This window comes from Euprymna scolopes, chromosome 19 (genome assembly GCF_053919585.1).
Source record: "Euprymna scolopes isolate OS-2025 chromosome 19, ASM5391958v1, whole genome shotgun sequence".
NCBI lineage: Eukaryota > Metazoa > Mollusca > Cephalopoda > Sepiida > Sepiolidae > Euprymna > Euprymna scolopes.
Window position 1 is genome coordinate 116,274,713 of NC_136500.1, and position 27,497 is coordinate 116,302,209.

General features: G+C 37.1%; 1 protein-coding gene across 1 annotated transcript in view; it reads right to left on the reverse strand.

The window, feature by feature from the left end:
• Positions 1-12,852: 12,852 nt before the first annotated feature.
• The window catches only part of LOC145239893 (NF-kappa-B inhibitor-like protein 1), a 33,445-nt gene continuing 18,800 nt past the window's right edge, over positions 12,853-27,497 (reverse strand). The window contains exon 5 of the mRNA XM_080103511.1: positions 12,853-14,518. Within this exon, the coding sequence (XP_079959637.1) occupies positions 13,890-14,518 (629 nt within the window). The 3' untranslated portion in view covers positions 12,853-13,889. The remainder of the gene's footprint in view (positions 14,519-27,497) is intronic.

Consider the following 27,497-nt stretch of genomic DNA (forward strand, 5'->3'; position numbering starts at 1 on the left):
GAAAAGCATTGATCGCAATACATTTCATTTTTGGTAAGGAGGTGTTATATAATTATAAGGAAAGTTTAAAGTTTTTTATAGAATATTTAAAAGTCGAGCACGCATCATCCGTATTTGTTATTTTATGCTTGTTTTGTTTTTTTTTTAACTTGTCCGCGAGGAAGTTTGAAAGTGAGGGAATAACGAGATATACAGAGAAAGAGGGTGGGGAAGTACAGAGAGAGAGAGAAGGAGTAGACATGAACAGAAAGGGTCGGTCAGCTGCAACTATAAATGACTACGACGACAATTTACCTTGGCCGACATCGCAGTAAGCACACCTGGGATAAGGCCCCCTCCCCCTCCCCTTTGCCATGCGCAGTGGAGGAACAGAAAACGGATTTTTGGGAGCCCTCTTCCTCTTTTGGGGTCGGATCAGCGACGGAGCTAGATGCATGCTGCGTAGCTCTCACCTAACGAAAGAAATTGCGAGAATTTTCTGTGGATGATGCTTGCTTTATGCGATAACAACACGAAAGAGGAATTGCGACCGAAGTGAGAAATGAACAAAAACAGGACAATACACCAAACGCGCATATCGGCGAACAGTAAGCTACCTTTTGCTATTTTTTCGAAGTACCTGTTTATCCAAATTACTTATAAATAAATGAGATAGCATTAAAAAAAAAAAATTTTCTGCAGATAATACATTAGTTATTAAACTGATATAAGTCAAAAAGATCAAATACTACCACTAGACATTATTAAATTTAATATAAATTAACGCAAAACTTTAAAATAATAACTATTTTATTTATTTATTTCTTTATGCGTGCATGAAAGTACTTTTGTGTACGGAATGAATAAAAGTATATATTAACCGAAACTATATACGTCCTATGGAATTGGGGGTGACTAATAATGCAATTTTCTGCATCTTAATCAATTAGGAAGTGAAATATTAGTGAGCAAAATAACAATGACCGCTATAATAACCAATAAAATTAATTACATAAAAATACATAAAATATTAACTATATAAGAATCAATTTTTTGAATTCATAGTAATATATTACAAATACAATATAGAAAATTTAAACGTATTATAAGATAATATTTATTTCAAACTAATTTTAACATGAAAACATACAGATTGTTTTAAAACTTTGTATATAACTTTTTTATATATTTTTTTATATATCTTTTAATAGACTTATTTTCCATGACTCAATTAACTCCATGACGCGCGTATAATCTTCATTTTCTATCCCTCCCCTTCTCTTTCTCTGAAAGTCTAGACTAAATTAAACCATATGACAGGCAGCGGATGGTCAATCGCTTCCTCCTTTTTCTTTCTTCTTCTCTTTCCATTACGCGCAGCCGATTGTCAGTTTATTTCCTTCTCTCTATATCCGTATATTTCTCCCTCTTCTTCCTAGGTTAGCAAACGCGTGTCAAGTCATTTACAGGTAAGAACGTGCATATTTAGGTGTGTGTGTGTGTATGTATGTGTGTGTGTGTGTGTGTGTGTGTGTGTGTGTTGTTACGTCGGATTACCGGACAGTCGTTAAGTGTCATAATGTCCTTGTTGTTTTTTAAAAATCCCTCCCCTACTAACTTAATCCCCACCCTCTCTATAAAATGTATTAAGTGGATTGCTACTACCACCCCCTCTGGTTTTTGACGGTCGGGACCAGATTCTTTTTCTTTCTTTATTTCAGTATCAAAAATGTCTAGTTTAGATGCTTGAAAATACCATAAGGTTGAAATAAATTATTGCATCGACAATTATGTAATTTCCGTGTTATATTTTTATGTTATTGCTCTGTTTACCACATTGAGCTCTCATACCCGGAGTTCCTCCTGGAATTATTCCATTATAACACTATAATTGGCTCCACACCGTGTTGAGCTCTCCCAGGAATTCTAGTATCGGAATTACTTCAATTTTGAACTGAAGATGGAAAAATTCACATCATCGTATTCGCTGAAAAATATACCTTTTCCCAGCTTACACAGCTTCACTTTCTCTCTTATGGACAGAATAACAGATTTTACCAACAGACTGAGATGGAAAGCATATTTCTATTTAAGAAATGAGGATTCTAACTTCAAGGAAACCTATAATTTCAGATCACAGAATACCTGCAAAGCCATCGAGGCTTTGAAGCCCTTTGAGGCTGATCTATTTGACTTAGTTAAAAGAATTAAGTTCCGGAGGTATTCAAACAAATTTCCGTCAATCCTGAAAAATGACATCGCAGAGATTAAAAAGTCTAACAAAGTGTGGGTGAAGGCTGATAAATCAACGAATATTTACAAGATGTGCCCATCTGAATACAAGAAAACTATTCTGGAGAACATCTGTAATAGTTATAAAAAGGATAGCCTCGACACTGAAAATACAATCAATGAAGAAACCAAAGAGAAATGCATACATACTCATCAAGGACCACAAGAAAAATTTTCACATCAAGAAGCAGTCTAGACTGATCAACTCCACTAAATCGGAACTCGGTCATGTATCTAGGGAGATTATCAGAAACATTATTAATGTAACCCTGGAGGCCACTAAATTCAATCTTTGGAAGGATTCTTCGGATACTATCGAATGGTTTAAATCGATTGAAAATAAGAGGAATGCCTGTTTCATCCAATTCGATATCATGGATTTCTATCCCTCCATTTCCAAGGAATTACTCATGAACAGCATTAATTATGCTAGGAATTTTGTGGATGTATCCGAAGATCAGGTAAGATTAATTATGGCTTGTCGCAGATCCATCCTTTTAAACAATCAGGAAACATGGATCAAATCGAACAACAACGAATTTGACGTCCCAATGGGTGCTTTTGACTCAGCCCAGATTGCCGATCTAGTGGGCATATTTATAATGTACACAATTAGCAGAATCATAGAGCCTAATTTAGTAGGATTATACAGGGATGATGGACTAATTGTTATCCCTAATAGTGACGGCCCCATGGTACCGAAAATACATAAAAAATTAGTAAGAGCATTCAAATACCTTGGATTTAAAATAGATATAACCCCAAATTGTAAAGAATTATCTAGATATAACCCTAGACTTAAGAAAGGGGATATACAAGCCCTTCAATAAATAACACACCATCTTATATTAATACTAGATCTAACCATCCAAGTTGCATAATTAAACAAATACCTAAAACGATTAACACTAGGATTAATAAACTTTCGGCTAACAAAGAAATTTTTGAAGCAAACAAAAAATTATACAATAGAGCGGATATAGTGAAAAAGTCACATATATTAAGAAGGAAAATAAAAATAAATCTAAGAACAGAGGCCGGAAAATAATATGGTTTAATCCCCCGTACTGTCAACTATCCAACATAAACATAGGTAAAGTATTCTTGAACCTAATAGATAAGCATTTCACCATAAATAATTCACTTAGGAAGATATTTAATAGAAAAACCATTAAAATAAGTTACTCGTGCACTAAAAACATGGACAGAATAATTAGCACTCATAATAGTAAAATATTAAACAACTCTAATAAAAATAAGGTTACAGTAGACAAATGTAACTGCCAAGTGAAAAATAACTGCCCACTGGACGGTAATTGTAAAGTTGAGTGCGTGGTTTATAAGGCCACGATCCACCCAGATGATAATAACAGGGACAAAAAAAGTTTACTTCGGTATCTCTGCCGGAAACTGGAAACAACGTTTTTATGACCATAAACATTCTTTCAATAACCCAGAACTTAAGAACAAAACTGAGTTAGCTAAACAATGGTGGTTATTAAAAAATGAGAACCGATCCCCAGTGGTGTCATGGTCAATCCTATGTTATTCGGATGTTCCAAACGGCTTTAGGCAGAGATGCAGTTTATGCCTAGAGGAAAAAATAAGAATCCTGAAGTACAAACACAATAATCTCTTAAATAAACGAGATGAACTGATAATAAATTAGTTATTAAACTGATATAAGTTAAAAAGATCAAATACTACCACTAGACATGATTAGATTTAATATAAACACAAAACTTTAAAATAATAACTATTTTATTTATTTATTTCTTTACGCGTGTGTTATGTATTTAATTTTTTTTTTTTGTTTGTATGGAATCCATCGAAAAAAAAATTGTGACATTTAGAACATTGTATTGGAAATATCGATGGACCGACAGACGAAACAAGATTGAAAAAAAAAAAAAAAAATGGTTAATTGTAATTATGTTATGTAATTAATGGATGGCTGGAACCATTCGATACATAACTGGAAACAAAAAACTTCTTTAAAATAAGATAATAAAAGATTTAAAAAGTGGGCATCGAATAATCGATTGTCCACCAGTCGAAACGAAAAAGTGATTACGTCGTAAACAGAGAAATCGGACAACGATTTTTTTGTTTACAAAACAAGGAAACATGACATTCCTTGTAACTTTGGGAATGTATATAAAGTTAGCATGAGAGATAAATTCACGTGTATCAATAAAGCCAATAGTCGGTCAGCGGAAGAGAAATCGGTCACGATGGCTCTAGGTCAGGAGGCGGCGAAAAAATTGTCAAAACGTGACAAACAAACGCGTGTTCTATTATCGAGCAGTATGATTGACAGATCGCGTGGATTGAAAAAAAACAAGCGAAAGACATATGCTAATATAAGAGGTGATTTTTGAAGTCTAACCAGAAGGAGGAGAGAAGAGAGAAGAGGTGGAGGAGAGAGAAGCAGAAGAGAAACGTGTGATTGTCGAGAGCATAACGTTTCACTCCCCCCTCTCCATCACTGAAATGAACAGTAAGCCACACTGTTAAATTTTGAACAATCAAAAATCTCTATGTAAAACGAGAATATAATTTCAAAACAAAATATATCTTTATATAAAAGCCAGCGTGTCTTACGTCTTGATTTGGTATGCTGAGTTACGTCTGACCTTTGTATGCATGTTAATTTCTTTTTAGTCGGAATCGTTATTATGACAAGGTTGACAGGTACATAAGTCGAGAGAGAAAAAAATGCACAGTCAAGGGGGAAATAACTCTGCCGTCTTAGCCGTTACCATAACAACAATAAAACTAAACAACATAGACGATCAATAAAAGATGGCTACTTGGTTTTTGTTGCAGCGGGGAACTAACTAACAACGACCGTTCCCAACCTAGGGGTCCTGGCGCTATATAACACGTGCATTATGTACTTTTGTGTACGGAATGAATAAATGTATATATTAACCGAAACTAAATACGTCTTATGGAATTGGGGGCGACTAATAATGCAATTTTCTGCATCTTAATCAATTAGGAAGTGAAATATTAGTGAGCAAAATAATAACGACTGCTATAATAACCAATAAAATTAATTACATAAAAATACATAAAATATTAACTACATAAGAAACAATTTTTGAATTCATAGTAAAATATTACAAATACAATATAGAAAATTTAAACGTATTATAAGATAATATTTATTTCAAACTAATTTTAACATGAAAACATACAGATAGTTTTTTAAAACTTTGTATATAAATTTTTTTTATATATCTTTTAATAGAATTATTTTCCATGACTCAATTAACTCCATGACGCGCGTATAATCTTCATTTTCTATCCCTCCCCTTCTCTTTCTCTGAAAGTCTAGACTAAATTAAACCATATGACAGGCAGCGGATGGTCAATCTCTTCCTTCTTTTTTCTTTCTTCTTCTCTTTCCCTTACGCGTTGCCGATTGTCAGTTTATTTCCTTCTCTCTATATCCGTATATTTCTCCCTCTTCTTTCTAGGTTAGTAAACGCGTGTCAAGTCATTTACGGGTAAGAGCGTGCATATTTAGGTGTGTGTGTGTGTGTGTGTGTCTGTTGTTTCGTCGGGTTACCGGACAGTCGTTAAGTGTCATAATGTTCTTTCTGTTTGTTTTTTTAAAAAAATCCCTTCCCTACTAACTTAATTCCCACCCTCTCTATAAAATGTATTAAGTGGATTGCTGCTACCACCCCCTCTGGTTTTTGACGGTCGGGACCCGATTCTTTTTCTTTCTTTATTTCAGTATTAAAAATGTAATTGTCTAGTTTAGATGCTTGAAAATACCATAAGGTTGAAATAAATTATTGCATCGACAATTATGTAATTTCCGTGTTATATTTATATATATATATATATATATATCAGGTCATCCCATAAGTTCTGTCTGAATTTTTACCTTTGTTTTTAAATTGAATTAAACTTAAAAAATATTGTGTATATTGTGTAATTTTTAGATTTTTATGTTTAGATGCATTTTAACCAATTACTTTTTTTTTTTTTTAACAAAACGATAAAATTTAAATTTGCTTGATTACAACCTACTAACATGGAAGTACCTAAGAATCATTCGAGGCATATAACGCTTTATGAGTTGAAGAAAGGAAACTCAGCAACCAAAGCGGTTAGAAATATTCACTCAGTTTATGGAAAGGAATGTGTGAATGAAAGAACTTACAGAAAATGGTTTGTGAAATTCAGAAGTGGAGATTTCACTCTGGAAGATAAAGATTGAACCAGACGTCTAGTTGGGTTTGATAAGTTTCTGGAAGCACATTTTGAAGAAAATCCAGCTTTATCAGTTGAGGAATTGGCAATAAAACTCGGTTCAAACCATATAACTGTTCATCGTCATCTTCAACAACTTGGAAAAGTTCCTAAACTTAGAAAATGGGTGCCTCATGAATTGTCTGAAAACAATCTCAGATCCAGTCGACATCTGCTCTTCTCTCCATTCTCGTCAACTTGTTAAACTTTTTTGGATAGACTTGTGACTGGTGACGAAAAATGGATCTTATTGAAATGTTAAACATCGTAGACAATGGCTTGGTGAAGGGGAAAGACCTCAGCCAAAGCTGAAAAGAGAACTTCATGGGAATAAGGTTCTTCTTTCAATATTATGGGATTGCCAAGGAATAATTCACTTTGAATTATTACCACCTAATGCAGCAATTAATGCTCAAATCTACTGCCAGTAATTAGAGCGTTTGAACCAAGCTTTGCGGAAAAAAAGACCTGTTCTAATAAATCGAAAAGGGGGATGTTTCATCAGGACAATGCACAACCCCACACAGAAAGAATCACCTCACAAAAGCTCGAAAGAACTTGATTGGGAGAAAATTCCTCATCCACCCTATTCTCCTGACCTTGCTCCTGCAGACTACCATTTGTTTTGAAGCTTAGAAAATCATTTGGAAGGAACAGCTTTTGTAACACAGAAAGATGGTGAAACTGACATTTGTGTGTTCTTCAAATCAAAGCCAAAAGGATTTTACAGTGATGAAATTAATAAGTAGATAGAAGGAAGTCATAGGTAATCAGGGAAAGTATATTGACGATTAAATGTTTAATAAAATGCAACATTTGGTTACTTTTCTTTATTCATAAATTCAGACAGAACTTTTGGGATGACCTGGTAGAACAATAGTAATAGATAAAAACAAAAAAGAACAAAAAAACTCCTTGAAATTTAACTATACAGTAGAAACCTAATAAAAGGTATAAATACATGGGCAGCAACACTCGCAAGATACTCTGGACCGTTTATAGGTTAGACCAAAGAAGAACTGAGGCATCCGAACCAGAAGACCAGGAAACTCATGACTATGCACTACACTTAAAGGATGATGCTGACCAACTATGTGAAAAGGAAAGATGGAGGAAAAGGGCTGATTTGTATAGAAGACTGTGTGAATGACACAACAAAAGAATTAGAAAAATACATAATGAAGAACACTGAAAGAATAATTACCGCAGCAAGAGACACTGAAAAATTGAATACCGAAAAAAGATGAGGGATGAGACGAGAAAAGAAAAATGGGAAGAGCAGCAGCTACACAGACAATTTATAAGAGTGACAAAAGATGAGAATAACGAACTTGGGCATGACTACAAAAAGGAAACCTAAACAGAAAAACTGAATCCTTAATAACAGCTGCACAAGATAATGCGATTAGAATTAACCACGTCAAAGCAAGGATCGACAAAACACAAGAAAATAGTAAATGTAGACTCTGTGAACAAAGAGACAAAACAATAAATCACATTAAGTGAATGCAGCAAACTATCCCAAAAAGAATTTTTTTTTTTTTTTACATGGAAGTCACCACTTATCAAGGCCCAGAGGCCACTCGAAGATGAGGGTTATTGCGTGTACAGTATCAATGGGACAATGTCGTAGCAATTGTTAGTAATGGAGATTTGATAAATTGGATTACTTAAGGGAGCGGTTTATCAGGAATTTGTTTATGTTGGACTTGAAGACATCCAAGTTGTAGTCAGGTGGGAAACAAGCAAACGGAAGAGAGTTCCACAGATGTGCAGTTCTAAGAACGAAGCTTTGTTCATGGAATCTACGTTTTGATTTAGGCACAGATAAAGAGTGGAGAAAATTATTGACAGTGGTTTCAGCTAGACGAGGGTGGACCGGAGATTAGAGCTTAGACGAGCACTGGCCATGGAAATAACAATAAAACAAAAACAGGCTCGCAACGTCTCTTCTGTGGGGAGAGGTTGCAGGGAAGAGAAAAAGGGTATTCCTAAATAAGCTACGAAGTCTGTACATAATTCCTTAAGTATAAACATCATTCAGAAACTTCTGGAAATGTATTAAAAAAAAAAAAAAGAAAAATGCATGCTGGGATTAACTATCTGCTCCTCCTGCTTTTACCTATATAATTCTTAGAACTCGTTGACATAGAACGATTTACGAGTTTAAGTGATGTGAATGAAGCCATTTCACGGTTACTTCTTGTCCCAGCAACATACAAAGAGGAAATGTCGACTTATAGTGACGTTAAAATGTTTTTTTTATTATTATTATTATTATCTAATATGTAATCTCTTAAGTGTATCACATTACAAATCCCCGTGTTAATATGGGAGGGGAGACTATCTTCAAATATCATCCTAAATTGGAAATGGAGCAACGAACTTATATTAAGTAGATATTGATAAGTCATTCATACCTAATTTCTTCTTTTTTTTTTCCTTAACCTTTTTATTTATTTTAATATACATATAGACACAATCAAGTGACGAAGTCAATACACTAGAAATTATCCAAACAAGTATTACAAGCACAGTACTTGAAAATGAAAGTCACAAAATCCTATAGAACATGGATATACAGACGGATAAACATACCCAAGCAAGAATGGATGTCATAATTGTTAAGGAAAAGTTGTGCCAGATTGTAGACTTTACCGTTCTAGCAGATCACAGAGTTAAAATCAAGGAAACAGAGAAATACCAATAATAGTAGGAGCACTAGGAACAATACCAAAAAACTTTCAAAAAAGACTGGAGAGATTGGAATCAGAGGGGTGGCTGAAAAGATACAACGGATAACAATGAAAATGGCTAGCAAGTTGGACATATAGAAACTGCTACACAAAGAAATACCACATGGAAGCAAGAAAACTGAAACTATAATCGTAAGCTAACCCACCCACATCACCCCTCCCAAAAAAGAGGGAGGTGATTGGCATCGATAGGCAACATATCAAAGAGTTGAAGAGAGTCAAGGAAGATGAAAAGACTGAAGAGAGAAAGCACTAGCCAGATCTCTGCTGGATGAGTGCGAAGAGGACTGGGACCTTGGGAAGCTTATTGCCACCCAAATTCCAGTGAAGATTAATGGTCGCAACCAACGAGAAATCAAAAGGCAAAATCAACACCTCTTTCTCCTCTTTCCTCCTTGCTCTGCCTGGCACAGACCTTGCTTGGGCTCTTTGGCCCCAGGCTAACGTGAGTGCAACAAGCTAACATGGGTATCTTTAAACACCCACTTCCACGTGCGGTACACATACAAACTTTCTTTATCATGCTACAGAACTGGTCTCATCGATACACCAACACACACTCCTAGTACTCACTACAACACGCAAAACACTGAATACTTTTCCCTTTTTTTCTCCTTTAACCGGCCTCCTTCGTCCCCAACGACTACTGGCTACAACATGCGTATAAAGAACTATTCTCCTTCAACAAGCTGGAATAATATTAAATCTATCTTTACACACAAGAACACGTCCAGCCATTAACCTGTTTCTCTCTTGTACATCCTACTAACGAAAATGACAAATAAAGTTGTTTTTAAATATTAGAATGAGACTTCCTTTCTTGTCTTTATTCTATACTTTTTTCTCCAAATTGTCGATATAAGACTGTAGCTTGGTTTGGCAAGAAGAAATCGCAGAAAGGTTTTTCTGACTTAATTATTTTAAGTTCGAATGAGGGCTATTATGATTTCAATGTACTGGCAAGACAGCCTATTACTGAAATAACAAATTACAAAAATAGGCTTGGGAATGTAATTGCGATTGGAGACTATCAACGAATGTGTTGAGATTGATCTAAGGTGGTTGAATAAGTGTGTTTTTTTTAAGCGATAACACCTCACTGAACTAAAAATGTGTCAGGAGAAACACATGACACTGAACAATCACCATTTTCTCATCATGTCAATTCTCTCATATGTCTACAACAACATCCATATCTTTTATAGAAATAGAAACGTTCAATCACAGACAGTCCAGTTCATAGCATCAAACCAGACACGAACACACTCAGTCCAACAGCAGTCAGTGGCGCGAACAACAGGTCAATTTGTCAATACAGTCACCCCAACAGTCAGCGGCACTATCCACTGGTCAATGGGATAAACATTAACTTTCAATATTAAACTAAGAATAAAATATATAAATTCAATTCCTTTTTGTATTTTTCTTGCGGCCATATGCTTATTTATAACAAGTGTAAAGTCATTCTGGAAATAGAAAAAAAAATTTTAAATGTAAATCAAGTTAGAGAAACTTTTTCAGACAAAGAATTAATCCAGTCATGATCAGCAGAAACAGTGATCTTTTTGTGTTTAGATGAAAAAGTATCAAAATAAATTGATTCTTTCTTATCATACGTTTATGAATAAAATCATTCAAATATTTGTGGTCATATCCTCTTAGCATGCCAGAATTATTGTAACGCTAAATTTACATGTAGATGTTTGCGCTACAGGTGGTACAATTTTTTAGAGCAAACTTCTGCCTCCCACACCGCCAGCATCTGTGGATGCAGGAGAAACTTCCGTCGTGGACACCGCCTGGCGCGGATTTAGTCTTTTTCAAATTGACTGGCATGCGAGACTGATGTTGTCTTCATTGGGTCAATAGCAAAACAAAAAGAGGTAAGCACATGAAGTTCTTTAAATTTATCCAATTCTAATAATCTGTAGCAGAGGAGAGATCTCCCTGTGAGGTCGAGTGAGAGTTGAGCTAAAATTTACATATAAATCGGCTCAAGCAAAGAACATAAAACCAGTCGACATCTAAAGGCAAACATCATATTATTTGAGTATCCACCGCGATGAACAGACCTCACTAAAGTGGTGACCCCTGACGTGATGATCTGGAGTCAGACGCATCAATGTCGAATGGTGGTGATATTCCCACAACCGTTCTTGGTGGAGAACTTTGTAGCAGAGAAGAAATCTCCCTGTGAGATCAAGCCAGAGTTAAGCTAAAATTTACATATAAATCGACTCCAGCAAAGAGTATAAAACTGGTTGCCGTCTAAAAGGCAAACATCATATGCTATCTGAGTATCCACCGCAACAAATGGACCTCGCATATTTTCATATTTTACTTTATGGTGTTCCCCCCCCCCCTTTCGAAATATTTATGAGTGCTTTTGTGTTCATTTCAGTTTTAACACTGAGGAATGCGCACTTGTTTTGCACCAAAATAAAACTATATTCTTTATCAGTTATGCTATCGTCCTTTGATTTTTGACCCAATTCCTGCTGTAACATTAAGGTTAAAATAGATTGCGTTCTGTGAAATTTGCTAAGTTGCAAGTTTTTTAACAAACCTAGTGAGAGTAATATGGCACTATAATAAGGAAATGTGGTTAATGCCCTCCAAGATTTCAGTTTATTAAAGTTGAAATATATTCTTAACTTGTGGAATGAATAAGTTCTGTTCCAACTATTTTGCATTTTAGATCTAAAAAAAAAAAATTCACATTTTGTTACACCCCGACCATCAAACTTTTATTTTAGCTTAAAAAAATATTCCATTTCAGTGCTACTGCTATTTTTTTTCAGTCTGTTCCTACTCTAGACTGACCTGCTTGTTTCTGGAAAAAAGCGTGTCTTTGTTGTAAGAGAATTCAGAGAGCGTTTCCTCAGGTTTACCAAAGGTGTGTTTTTTTTTAATGTTCATCCTATCTTTTTTTTTTTTTACTACTTGGTAGTAACCACATATCAAGGCCCAAAGGCCACTCGAGGATAAGAGCTAATTTTCACCCGACCTTTATCATTCCTGCTCTTATCAATGAATTCTTAAAGACATTAATTATTCAAGAGATATTTAAGGAGGATTGAATACCGTATTGTAATGATTCAAAGTGTGAATTGGAGGTGGATAATTTAACATGCTGAATGGCATGGTCGATAAAAAGCCCTCAGATTCCTCACTGCTACAAATATTTGATCTTGTGCTAACTGTATTGTTCATTTATATCAGGAAAGAAAAAAAAATTAATTTCATTTTTTTTTAAAGATGCATCCAAATTAAGTAAAATATTAACAGACTAATGAAACAGATTATTTTCTTTAACAATTATATTTTCACAATTGTAGAAATTATGATCTATACATTATTACAATAGCGTGCGTGTTATTTTCTGTGTCACGCTTACATTGGAGTCGTTTAATTGTTATGTACTTCCATTTTTTGTCATAAATCTATTTTTTTTTATAAATAATTTTATCAAGAATTCTCCATAGGTTTCGGTTATGGCTGAAGGAACTCAAGTTATATATATATATATATATATATATATATATATATATATATATTTTTTTTTTTTCATAAGTTTTTATTTCGGTTTCGATTCAAGGTAAAACATCTTATTTAAGCATACTTTACGACCGGGCTTTGCAGATGTTCGTGCTAGCTTAGATAAATACTTTTGTAGTTTTAACAAAAAAACTACAATAATATCAGAGCATCTCCATTTACACTGAAAATTCACAGAATGCCAGCATCAATATATTCCATATGAATGAGTCCCTTGTAGAATTTCCACAGGTCACACAAGTCTTTTAAAAAGAAAAAAAAAATCTGCTTTTTAATGAACAAAAAGTATTAATAGTCCAATGTAGGTTCTAATCTATCCAATGAATAGCAAAGTTTCCTCAATCAAAACTATGTGACATCCTTTACCATTGAACAAAAGATGTTAAAATTACAATATGTGATTAAAAGTAGCACAAAAAAAAGGTTACAATATTTAAATTAAACATAATTAGTCATACCATATCTGAAAATTTTGAATCCAATAAAATACAAAAAAAATCAAATAATTTTTTTTTAATTAAATTGATGCGTTGATCATTTTCTCTTCAATTTGGATGCATCATAAAATAAAAATTAATTTTTCAAAAATTAAATTGTTTTCATAATGATTAAAAGATGCATCATAAAATAAAAATTAATTTTTCAAAAATTACTACACTGAATATCTCACACTGATAAAATAGAAAGAAAATTGTGACAGTTAAAAAAAAAAAACCCTCTTCAAATGAACTTTTAAAATTCTTGGTAATAAAATATGATAATTTCAACATTCATAATTTGCAAATATAATATTTCTACTTCAAAGTATTGGTCAGTAAATTCTTTTGCATACCAAAGCACTAACCAAAGTTAGATAAGAAAAAGTTTTAAAAATAAAATTAAATGTGTGTCATGCTTTAAACATGAAAAAAAATTCAAAAATAAATTACAAAAGAAATGTCATCATAGAAATGAAAATAGAGGAGAAAAAAAAAGAAAAAAAAGAAAAAAAAAAGAAAGAGGTTTAAAGCAAACCTCAGTAAAAATTAAGAATCATTACTGTATTTTCCGAACCATACTGTTGAAAGCTCTGGCAATATCATTGACTTGATCAAGAATCCGATCTCTGTCCGATTTGAGAAGTCGGTCACCAAAGTGTTGGGTGAATTTGTCTGGATGCCAACGTCGTTGCAGTTTCCTCAGCAACATCTTGTTGTCACCAATGTTCATTTTCTCTAAGGCCTCACCAGTGATAACTGCTCCACTGCTATCCCGGGGCCAGGGAATATTACCAAATGAAAGGGGTGTCTCCCTGTTGTTCTTTAGCAACGAATCATATTTCTTGTTGCTCAAAAGGAAATCGGCCAACTTTGGGATGTGTTGTTTCACATTCGGGGAGGTGAAGGAAGAGGAAGTTGGGTTTTCTGAAAAGGATTGTTGCTGCTGTTGTTTGTAAGTTCGACCAGGATTATATGAGTATCGGGTCTCTTTGCTTTGACCAGACCGATCCTCAAATGTTGTCCTACCACTTGGCTCAGATATTTTTCGTCCAAACAGCCATTTCCGTTGGATAGATTCTTTCCATCGTGCAAATACACCAGAATCTCTCTTGCGTTTATGCTCAGACCAAATTCGATTAGCCCACGTGTCATAAGTTTCAGGTTGTGAAGTGGCATCAGAAAAATCTGTAGAAAATAAACAACTTTTGTCAACAATGATAGATAATAAAATAAAATACATTTCTATTGTTTAAGATTATTAATTATCTAAACTATGAGAACTCTCATAGTTATTGTTTTTTCATTGAAATTACATTCTTTGAAAAATCAAAACACAATGAAATCTAAGAATAATTTTAGACGATAAAAACAATACAAAAAAAATATTCATAGTAGATTAAAACTTGTAACAATATTTTCTAATAATTACACTTTATAAAAAGAGAAAAGAAAATGATAGAGAAAAGAGAAAGTGAAGGAGGAGAGAAGAAAAAAGACGAGAGAAGAAAAATAACGAGAAAAAGGATCATAAAAAGAGAAAGAAAGAAAAAGAAAATAAAGGAAAAAGAAAAAAGATAAAAGCAAAAGGAGAAAAAGGAAAAGAAAAAAGGAACAACAAAAGAAAAGGAAAAAGAAGAGGGAGAAAAGGGAAAAAGAAGAGGGAGAAAAGGGAAAAAGAAGAGGGAGAAAAAGGAAAAAGAGGGAGAAAAAGGAAAAAGAAGAGGGAGAAAAAGGAAAAAAAGAAAAAGAAAAAGAAGAAAAAGGAAAAGAAAAAAGAAAAAAGGAAAGGAAAAGAAAAAGAAAAAGGGAAAAAAGAAAAAGGGAAAAAGAAAAAGGGAAAAAGGAAAAAAGAAAAAGAGAAAAAGAAAAAGGAGAAAAAGAAAAAGGAGAAAAAGGAAAAAAGAAAAAGGAAAAGAAAAAGAAAAAAGGAAAAGTAAAATAAAAAGAGAAAAAGAAAAAAGTGAAACAAACAAAAAAAAAAGCAAAGTAGAAAAAAGATTTATTGAATGAGTGAGACGCATGGTGGTCATCCATAACGTTATAAGATAACAAGCAAAAATCGAAATACAACTTGAATTATTCAGAATACTTTTCTAATCTTAGTTGCTATATTTACAACATTTCAGCAAATATAACTTTGATCTTCAGTTATATTTTTTCTAAAGTTTGATACTTTCTAGTTGAACTTTGAAATCTAGACAAAATTAGGTTCAAGATCTGCAAAACTAGAGCTGTCCTCATAAAGCATTCATTAACAACCAGTTCTTGCGTTTAATTCTTGCTACAAATGTTACTTGAAACAGACATTTGCTTGCATGTGTAAATTAAATTATGAGTCAAGGTGTACATAAAAAAAATAGTAGTTGGGAAAAAGAAACAAAAAGAGAATTAAATTTATATTAAAAAAAAAAAAAAGATCTTAATTTGGGATTATGGAAAGAAAGAATGAATTACTTTATTTTTACCTCTCATCCACTGTACCTATTTACAATGCTTCCCCACGGGACAGAGTTAGACACCAGGGTCGTTTTTTAGCGCGGAGAAAAGGTACAAAAATAAAAAATTGTCTCAGTCGTGAAGGACTGCCCCTCCACCGAAAGAGAACAAGAAATGGAAGTGCAGCATCTGAAGAACAGATACTACACTTTGATCTTTATATTTAATTTATTTCGTTTAAAGATAAAGTTACAATTAAAAAAATTCCAATATAAAATTAAAACATTTAAAAAAGTAAAATCTCCAAAAGACAAAACAAATTTAGGCACAAGGCCCTATAAGATCTGGGGAGGGGAGTGTTGCAGGGTCTTTGTAACTAAAGTAAAAATGGAGTCTTTGGCGACTTTACTCTTGACTGGCAACATTTACCACAATACCTCATTCACTCTGTAGAATCTAAACTAACTAATGAAAACCCCAGCGTTTTTACAAAAAGGATATATATATACAATTTCTGTATGTGTGTGTGTGTGTGTGTATTTTTTTTTTTATATATATATTAAAGTGTGTGCGTGTGTGAGTGTGTGTGTGAAAAAAGTTCAATGCATTGGAAAAAATAAAATGTTCTTGAATTTGGAAGAAAAATAGTTTGTGTTGGTGAGTGGGAAATATAGAAAAAATGTACAAAAAATAAAATTAGTGCATTGTTAGTAAGGTCCCTCCCTAAGCTAATCTAAGTAGTTAGATCGCCTACTGTTTTCCGGGGCACCGAAAACAAGCGGGGAGATCCCTAATGGGGATTGGGAAGACTTCATATCAGGTGTTCGGAGTAAAATAAATAGATTGTTAAAAACAAAAGGGGGGAATATATTAGGTGGCGACCTTCGAGTAGGGGTTGATCAGGGGATGATAAAACAAAAAGATAGGGGGTAGTGGTAGGGTAGCCTCGGAAGGTTCTCTAGTGCCAAAAAAACAAAAAATCGAGGGACAGGATCTCATCTGTACCACCAGTCAAGAGCCTCTTTACTTTTTCTTTGTCTAACCTAGTGGGATGGGCTCCGTAGGACCCAGTACCGCATGTGCCATGCCTATGGTGGTAACACGAATTCAAACTTGGCGCCTCGTCGGATGCACAAGCTAGTGTCATGCACCCACCTCTTGTCAAAGGTCACTCGAGGCAACCTCTTCCAATCGCATCTGATCTTTACTTTAAGCAGATGTTTAAAGTAGACTATCAGATCCCGATCCGGAACAGATATCCCTTCGCGGACTCGCTTGAGGCGTGTGATCCATATGACCATCCTTGCTACTGCTAGTATCGCTAGAAAAACCATTCTTTTCTCCCTAGGCAGCAGCAGATCAATGTTCTCCACAAAATATGATTCGTCGAGTTCAAGCCAGAGCTTGGCATCGATGCGAGCCGTTACCTCGTTGACGTACCCTAGGAGGGTCTTGAGCCTGCTACAGCGGAAAAAGGCATGACCGGCCGTTTCTCTCATGTCTTCGTCGCAGCGCAGGTAGTAGACCCGGGTTTCTTCATTGTAAAGGTTGAGTTCCTCAAGGAGGAGCAGTGCGTTCCGGACAAGTCGCCAGGTAAGGTAAAATTCCGAATTTGTAAGAAAGTCCCGTCCCGGCGCCCAACTCCACTTTGAGCGGACCTCCTCCAACGACATCCCCGTCCGTTTCACTACCGGTTCCTTTTTGCTACGCCCCACTAGCTCCCGATAAAGCCTGTTCCTAGACTGTTCGAGGACACTGGTCCCCAGCAACGCTCTAAGTGCGGACCGGCATTCGGCGTAGAATGTTTCTTCCCCCCTCGGTCTCCGCCATGCTTCGACCGAGGGGTCAGGTGTGAGATTGGAAAACGAGCTTTCAACCGCAGTGACCCATGGAACATCTCAGGAAGGCCAACCTCTCTGCGTGCTTGTGACACAGGAGATCGGGCAGTCCCAAGCCTGCTTCGCTCGGATTTCGAACACAGACCTCTCTTCAAACATAATGCTCACCCTCGTTCCACAAGAGTGTGTCGAGGTGCTCCTGTAAGCTGATTCGTCGTTTTGCAGGGAGGGGAAGTACAGACAGACGGTAAAGGATGAGCGGAAAGACATATGTAGCACACGCCTCCGCCCGACCCTTCAAGGACAATTTTCTTCGAACCCAAGTCTTAACAGAGGATTCGACCTTGGCCTCTACTTCCGACCAGTTTTTCTTCAGCTGGAGACCCAGTCCGAACCACACACCAAGAATCCGGAACGGGCCGTCAGTCCAACTGAAGATGCCCGGAAGCGAATTTACTCCGGTCCAGGCACCCAACCGCAGACCCATCGACTTACTGCGATTGAAGACGGCCCCCGTAACATCTTCATATCGAGCGAGCGCCTTGGTGACAACTTGAATGTCCGTGGGGCAAGACACGAACACGGTGACGTCATCAGTGAACGCGGAAACCCTGGCTCGTGTGCCTCCAGGGAGAGCTATCCCGCGCAGGACTGGTGTAGTCGCCTCGTCCCTTAACTTGCGAAGGAGCGGTTCCAATACCAGGACGTACAAGAGAGGCGACAGCGGACAACCCTGTCGCACCGACCGGGAGACGGCAAAAGACTCCGACAGCTTACCGTTGATCTGCACCGCTACCGTCGGCCTGTCATACAGTACAGAGATCCACTTGCGGAAGTCTGGATTAAATCCGGCGGCCTCCAGCACAGATCCCAGGAACCTATGGTCCACCCTATCGAAAGCCTTGGACTGATCCAAACTGATCAGCGCTGCCTCGGCGTCGTCTTCTGTCCCCTCTATGATCGTGCGTATCAGATGAAGATTGTCCTGAATCGATCTCCCCTTCACAGTATAGCTCTGGTCTGGTTCGATCAAGTCAGTGATGACAACCTGCAACCGATTCGCAAGAACCTTGGCCAAAATCTTTAACTCTGTGTTTAGCAGAGTCAAGGGCCTGAAATCGTTTAAATCTTCCTCCCCACCATGCTGTTGACCTTTCCTCAGCAATGTGATCACTCCCTTGGTCACCTGCCCAGGGATGGAGCCCTGAACAAACCAATGGTTGAACATATCCTTCAGAATAGGGACCAACATGGGCGACAGCCTCAAGTAGAATTCGCAGGGTAGACCATCAAGCCCCGGGGACTTGTTGCAGCCGACCTGCTTCAACGCAGTAATGATCTCATGTTCCGTGACAAGACCATCACAGCTAGCCGCTCGAGCCGCCATGAGGCGGGGCGAGTCGGCCAAATAGCTGCCAAACTCTTTGACCCTGAGTCTGGGTAGTTGGGTGAAGCGCTCCGATAGATGCTTTCGAAACCCCTCGCAAATCTCCCACGTCGACACGAGGGCGTGCCCTTCCAGGTTGTTTACCTTTCGAATGTACCCGTCCGAGCCGCGCCTTAGAGCAGCCGTACACTCAACAGCATCTACATTAACAGCCTCGTTCGAGACTTTCATTAGCCTAGCCCTAACTATCTGGCCCTCGTACCGCTCGCTAGCCAAGCGGCTGAGGTCTTGTTTAGCTAGTACTATCTCTAGGGGGTCCCCACCCTCTAATGCCTGGGTCAGCCTATTCTCTGTACGCTTCTTGGCCTTAGCCTTATCTAGTGCGAGGCGTTGGCTGTACTTGACCGAGAAACGTCTAATCTTAGCCTTGAGACTAACCCACCACTTACTCCCGGTAACCGCCCCCACTAATGCCCGTTGGATTATCTCTGTAACCTTCAACCGGTAGTCCTCCAGCTCCAACAAGGTACTGTTGAACTTCCAGTATCCAGCCAGTCTAGGCCTAGGGCTCAAGTTCAGACGGGCCATAACTAGTTTATGGTCCGAGTGTCCTAAAAAGTGGAATGTGGGGCAAAACAGGAAATCTACATCGCCTCTTCTAACATCCGATCCAAGTAAGTACTTGGATAGGAAGGCGTATTAGGATGGCACGTCCACATCTCCCGCCCCGGGTGATCCAGGCGAAATCTGTCGACCAGGTCGCACGAAGCCATCAGGTGCTTGTTAAGCTATATTTAACAAATCGATTTTTTAAATATATCGTTTTAAGCAAAAAAAATATGTACTTAATTGTCATGTCGAAAATAGTAACATATCCAAAAATTATGAAAATTCATTGAGGAGAACAACTGCTATTGTGGTTTTAGTAAAAATGGTCTATCGCTACAGTCAACAAATATTGCAGCCATAATGCAAGTAGTGGAAAATATTCGGTTCAGAGTTATGTCCCCTGTGTAGCCTACGATTGTCTAAGAAAAATGCGATTTTACCCAATTTTCCATAAAAATTACTCTTAACTAGAAATAAATTTCTACTCAATAGTTTTTCAGAATTTTTGATTACTATTTTCGACAATTTGATAATTAAGTACATCATGTTTTTGCATAAAACAAAATATTTAAAAAAAAAAAAATAACGATCTGTCAATTATCTCTTAAAAAGCACCCATTTTTCTAAATGTAACTTTTTAAAGAAAATAATCCTGTTTTTTTTTTGGGGGGGGGGGTCACAAATATACTGTAACAGTTTTTTTTATTAATTAAAAAAATCATACTTCAATAAGAAATTATTTTATCTTACAGAAATTAAATTTAAGACTTTTCTTTCTTTTTAATTTTCTTTATTATATTCAGAAAATCTAATTGTCGTTAGCTATTATGTATGTTTGTATGTCTGCCTAAAACTTTCGACAGAGGCAACGGATTTTCACAAGATCAGCATCATTTCAGACCACAAATATCGAAAAATTGGTCAAAAACATTAATTCCTTCACCCTCAACTGGCCACTTTTCTACAAGGAGGGTCGTTTTTTTTTTTGGGTCACCATTTTTGCAAGTACTGCAAATTTCAACATTTCGAACTTCTGGTCACGTCATGGAGTAGGAGTAAGACGTCAGGTTTTCCTTCACTTGAAGTGTCATCGAGATGCTGAGAGGCTGGCCTTCCTGAGCCACTATATGCAGGAAGACCAACCGTGGCACCCCGTGGTTACTGCCGCCTTCCCCGACCTCGTTCTCGACCCTTCCATCGAGAGCCGTCACAGGCCGCGAGGAGAATCTGCCTACATGAAAGAGTGCCGAGCCGCGCTAAAACGACTACCAAGGTCCAGTGACCTTGTGACTGCTACCCGTAGGGAACTCCACAGGGATCTAGTGAAGGGGGCCGCTGACGACCCGCTATGCGCGCGTTTGGGGTGGCAGCAGAGTGAGATCTGCTCCGCGTGGGGCTGGGCGCCGGGTTCGAGTCATCTGAACAATTCGGAGTTCTCTCTGACCTGGTGATTGGCCCGAAGTGCACTTCCACTCAACAACATACAATGCAGTTCCGGGTTTTTGGAGTCGCCTGATTGTCCCCGTTGTGGGACAACGGCCGTAGAAACTACAGATCACGCTTTCTTCGATTGCCGCGAACTCCGCCAGTACTGGTCGTATGTCAGCGGAGTGACGGCTCGCATCGATCCTGAGCATCCTCGCCCAATTACTGTATCCAATGTGGTGGACAACTTGAGGCCGCCGTGGGACCGAGAAAGACAAATGGTCTACGTTACGATCCTGGCCGTGGCGAGAATGGTGATTTGGACGTCGCGTCTGCAAGGTTGCCGGGGGGGGTGTTGTCTTTTTCTGATCAAGATCTGATCGCGTTCTTTAAACACCAACTACGGGTGAAGATCAGATGTGATAGAAGAAGGCTGCATCGCGCGGCATTTGACAGAAGATGGATACATGTGGCAAGTCTGTGTGTACGAAGAGGAGCCAAATTTGAATACGTGTTCCCCGCCTAGGTGTGGAACGCGCAGTTCTGTAAAGTAAAATTAAACAAGTAGTCTCTCAGCTAGCTGAGTGTGTGTTCCATCCCTCCCCGATTAGGAAGCCTCCAAGATCCCTCATCCCCTCTTACCTGCAATTTTTGTTTTCACCCCTTCCTCTAAATTTTACCCATCTTGGAGAAAAAGAAATACAAACTAACCTCCATCCCTTACCCACAAAAATTTTCTTTTCTCCATTCACCCCCATCTAGAGAGCATCCCCACCTAGAGACTGACCCGCAGAAGCGAGGTTCCTTTTACAAACCTAGTGGAACGGGCAGTCTATCAACTAGACGGGGTTGGGAGGGTCCTACTAATCACCTTTTGTTTTTTCTTCCCCCGCCCTCGACACAAATGAATTATTGTTACCATTTTATTATCTTTTTTGTTTTTACACGTCAATAAAAAATGTTTTAAAAATTGGGAGTTACTAGGACGTCCCCCAATATGAAAGGGTGAATGCGGTATTATGGTGAAAGAAGATACTAGCTGGGAGAAACTTTTGACTTTGTTTAGTTCTGGAGTGACAAGGATGACCAACGACCCCCAAAATCCCCCCTTTTGAGTTGGCCATGTGCCTAAGTTTTTTGTTCATCGTTGATTTTTTTCTGTATTTTTTAACATGAATAAAAGATTTAATATCTCAAAGTGTAGTATCTGATCTTCAGATGCTGCACTTCCATTTCTTGTTCTCTTTCGGTGGAGGAGAAATCCTTCACGACTGAGACAATTTTTATTTTTGAACCTTTTCTCCACGTTAAAAAACGACCCTGGTGTCTAACTCTGTCCCGTGGGGAGGCATAGTAAATAGGTACTTTGAAAGTAGATAATTACTTGTTTCCTACTGCAGTAAGATATGACACAAGGTCAGAAGATAGTGAATGTCAAAGTAAGAAGTCTAAAGAAGTCTCACTCTGTCCTAGCAAAAATTGCCTCGGCAACCCCAGGTGGAGGGGCGCCTCAGGCAGTAAGCTATGAACATACTCCATTCAAAAACATGGTGGCAAGGCCTGGAAGAGCGGCATAGTTCAGTCTGACAGGTACTGGATCAGTTCCTGGCTCCACACTTGTCACACAGATTTTTTGACTGGTACATCTATTCAAGTCTCCAAGCAACCGAAGTAGCAAGGAGACCCATCCTACTCAAATGACAAGCATGTTAAGAGGGTATTTTTTTAAAGTATGGAAACATCGATAAATATAAATATAACTGAAAATACATAAAAAGAACACATTTTGTCAGTAAGTTTACTGGATATTTCTAAATGACACTTTTCAAACTTTGTCAGGTAACTATTGAAGTGAATGTAATGTTTTTATGAGGTTGTTGTTTCAAGTTTAATAATATTGAAACTGATCAGATACTCAAACTTGATTTATCGTTTGACTGAATTATTCTGAGTGATATTTGCCAGTTAACAATACTATTAAATGCAATTGTTCTTGAAATTTTTTAATTTCTTCCTATAAATTTCACCTGTACGGTCTTAGAAGATAATTAAATAAAACAAAACTTCACCTGGAATTGTTTTATTCATAACATTAGTGAAACAAGCTCCACATACGTGGTCCCCCTCTACGAGCGAAATGTAAGGGATGGATGACCAAAAATAACTAAGTTGTGGTTTATGAGGCAATTTTTTTGTTTTCAATTTTTATCAAAAAAACAGCCTGTAAAGGACACAAACCAGAATTTTGCCGGGGTCAGCGATACTGAATGTATATTTGGAACAATTGCTTTCACATTTTGGCCAAGTTTCAGTGAAATCTAATGAACGAATACAAAGTTATAAAGCCAAAAGGGTCATTTTTTGCAATTTTGGGGCATTTTTTACCCCTTTTGAGTCCCTGGGGGCACAACGAGAATCTTGTTCAAAAAAAAAAAAATTATTGTTGTGCACATTTAAAATGCAAAATTTCAGAAAAATGTAATGGACGGTTATCCGGGAATTGTCCGAACTAACGGACGCCACGGAAAACATAGGTCCCTCCTCCATAATTTGGGGGACCAATAACATAACATGAGTTTGGCTAGTAACTTTTCTATTTATCTAATAAACGAAAATATTCAGTTGTCAAAGATCAAGTAAAAGTAAATTTGTTCATAAAGCCCCGTCATCTCATGCAAATTGTCCATATTTTGTTTATCTAATAATTAAATTTCAGCTAAAATTCCTGACATATTTTCTTTTGTAAAATTCCTTTTCTATTAAAACATTTTCTCTGAATACTTTCCTCTGCATAACATTTAACAATATAAATATGAATAGTTCAGGATTATATGGAATTGCCCCGGAACGCTAATATAATACTACACAAGCTCTAGTTCAAAACCACTGATAGAATACATTACACATATATACATACATACATACATACATACAGATATATTATTCCAGGTAAAATATGTTCAAAGATTTAAAAAAAAAAAAAAAAAAAAATAGAATGAAATTAATGAGTTTATGCTGCTCAATAATGAATTTTCTAAACTGAAGGTTTTCGTGAAGGAGATAATTTTGTTTACATAGTTTTGCCAATTAGGATTTTTGGCCAATTTTGGGGAACTTTGCTGTTTATACACGTTTAGGTTACTGGTAGTGGGTTCGTTATTGAATCTGCGGATAACATTTTCTAATTTGACTGCTATTTTGCATTTGTTATTAACCTTTTTTGTACCAATGTTCCTTAAATGGAACATAATTTTCAACATACTATAGAAATTGTAATTTTGCTTTAAATTCAATTATATAGGTTATTTCTATTAAAGTAACTCCATTTTACTCCAGATTTATGAAAACTTTTATAAATTATTCTTATAGTTATATTTAAAGCAAAATTACAATTTTTATAGTATGTTGAAAACTATGTTCCATTTAAGGAACATTGGTACAAAAAAGGTTAAACTAGGATGAGTTGATTTTGTTTGATGGGGAGGTTTTTAGTATCATTTGATTGATATATCTGATCTACCTCTGCATTCCATGTTTAAAAAGGATGTGTCCTCTATAGTATCAGACCTGACCGAATGGTTAATTGTAGGCATAGACCAATTCATACCATCCAAAAAATTCCAACTTTTGTTGGAATTTTTTGGATGGTATGAATAACAGCCAACCATGATTCTCCCCAGAATGTGCTGCTGCCACCATGCAAAGAAATCACTTTTTCCATAGCTACCAACGTAATAGATGTACTCAGACTAAAGCTGCTTTCAGGACTGCCAGCAACCATTGTAAAAGAGTAATAAAAAATGCAAGAGAACTATATGCTCAGTCCGTTAAATCCAAAGTAGCTGAGCAGTGGCTTGGTTTCCACGAGATTTGGCAAATAGCAAACAGTATCCTGAACAGATGTGTTCTATCCCAACCATCATCAATGGACCTGAGGTCATCTCATCAGCATCAGACAAGGCCAAACTATTTGCCAAGAACTTTGCATCTAATTCTACCCGATACGACGAAGGGCATCAACTCCCTATATTTCCTCCTATAACAGACAACACACTATGTAACATAAAAATTTCTGTGCATGATGTTGCCAAGCTAATCAAGAATCTTGATTCCAGTAAAGCAATTGACCCTGACGGCATTCCAATTATAGTGTTGAAAAAGCTTCAACCAGAACTTGCCCCCCATACTTACAAAACTGTTTAAGCGTTGTCTTAAGGAGAATTGCTTCCCAACACCCTGGAAAACCTCATCGGTATGGCCTGTATTTATAAATTCAGGTGACAGGTCATCTCCCTCTCAGTACAGACCAATAAGTCTCCTGTGTGTCATGAGTAAGTTGCTGGAATCCATATTAAATAAAGAAGTAGTCAACCACCTCAGCAGAAATAACCTTCTTAGTGACATGCAATATGGGTTCCATTCTGCTAGAACGACAGCAGATGTGCCAATGGTTATATCTCATAGGATCAGTGAATCTCTGGACAAAGGCTTCCTTTCTAGGGAAATTGCTCTTGACATATCAAAGGCCTTTGATAAGGTATGGCATAAAGGCCTACTTCACAAGATTTCCAGCTACGGTATAACTGGAAATGTTTTCTCAATTATTAAATCATTTCTCTGACAGGCTTATAAGAGTAGTGGTTGATAGGCAGAAATCAGAAGCCCACAGTATTAATGCTGGAGTCCTCCAGGGGTCCATACTGGGCCCAACTCTCTTCCTGATCTACATCAATGATCTCCCAAAACACATACTTAAATCATTCGTTGACATCTATGCTCATGACACGACCATCTATGGCAACACATCAAAGGCCGTAAATGACAAAGTTCTCTTTGATTCTCTCTCCTCTGATCTTGAGCGTGTGGTAATGGGGGAAGAGGTGGCTGGTTACTTTTACTGCATCTAAAACCAAGCTTCTATCTTTAAATCATCAACGCTCTGATCCCCATTTGGCATCAATTGAAATGGATGGCTCTCGTCTTGGGGAGGCTCCATGTTTTGACAAGCTTCTGGGATTGACCTTTGCTCCTGATCTGAAATGGAACACGTACATCAAATCTGATGCCAAGTTTGCTGGAAAAATGGTGGGATCCTTCTACCACTCCAATAGATATCTCACTGCTGATGCAATTCTCTATCTATATAAAAGCCAAGTACGTCCAAGGATGGAATACTGCTCCCATATCTGGGCAGGAGCTGCTAAAAACAACCTATCCTGCCTTGACAGAGTACAAAATAGGCTTCATGGCTTAGTGGGGGATTCCCTTTTATCTTCCCTGCAACCTCTCTCCCACAGGAGAGACGTTACGAGCCTGTCTTTGTTTTATCGTTACTTCCACAGCAAGTGCGCATTTGAGCCCCAATCTCTCGTCCCCCCTCGCCAATCTCTCACGAGGAGCACCCGTCTAGCTGAAACCACTGTCAGTAATTTTCCCCACTCTTTATCTGTGCCTAAATCAAAATGAAGATTCCATGAACAAAGCTTCTTTCATAGAAGTGCACGCCTGTGAAACTCTCTTCCGTTTGCCTGTTTCCCACCTTACTACAACTTGGATGTCTTTAAGTCCAACATAAACAAATTCCTGATGAACCGCCTCCTTAACTAAGATACTTTATCAGCAATTACTACGATATTATCTCATTGATTATTGTACATGCAATAACCCTTATCTCCGAGTGGCCTCCGGGCCTTGATAAGTGGTGACTTCCTTGTTAAAAAAAAAAAAAAATTAAGTTTGTGTGAAGCATTTCATTGGGTCTGATCTTTTGGGGTTATGGACTAGTCTTAAATTACACAATGATTTAAATTGCTGCCAATCAGATTTGTTTATTTTCCAGTAGGATGTTTTGTTATCACTGACGTGCTGAGTGATTTCTATTTAAGTCATCAAACTTGTTTTGTGTTGTAGTTCTTAGTCTGGAAATTGGTTGTGTGTTTTGGTCAGGTTTTGGTTTTTCCATTACTTCTGCTTGAAGTTTTGGTTCTGGAGTTAGATTGATACTTTTATCTGTTTTGTCTTGAGTTTTTTTTTCCTTTTCGTTTCGGTAATGATTGATGGGTATTTTCTTTTCATTTTGGTAATGATTGATGGGTATTTTCTTTTCGTTTCGGTAATGATTGATGGGTATTTTCTTTTCGTTTCGGTAATGATTGATGGGTATTTTCTTTTCGTTTCGGTAATGATTGATGGGTATTTTCTTTTCGTTTCGGTAATGATTGATGGGTATTTTCTTTTCGTTTCGGTAATGATTGATGGGTATTTTCTGGTTTTGATGTATCTGTTTGTTGATTTGGACTATCTCCATTTCACTAGCTGGTTCAATTTGTTTATTAATGGGTATTTCCTATTTTATTTTTTAGATGGTTCTGCTTTTTCTGGAGAAAGTGTTGAGTGTTTTGCTAATTTGTAGTTTGACTTTGGTAAAATTTAATCTTCAGCGGGTTTCTTTTGTAGTTAGGGTAGCAAT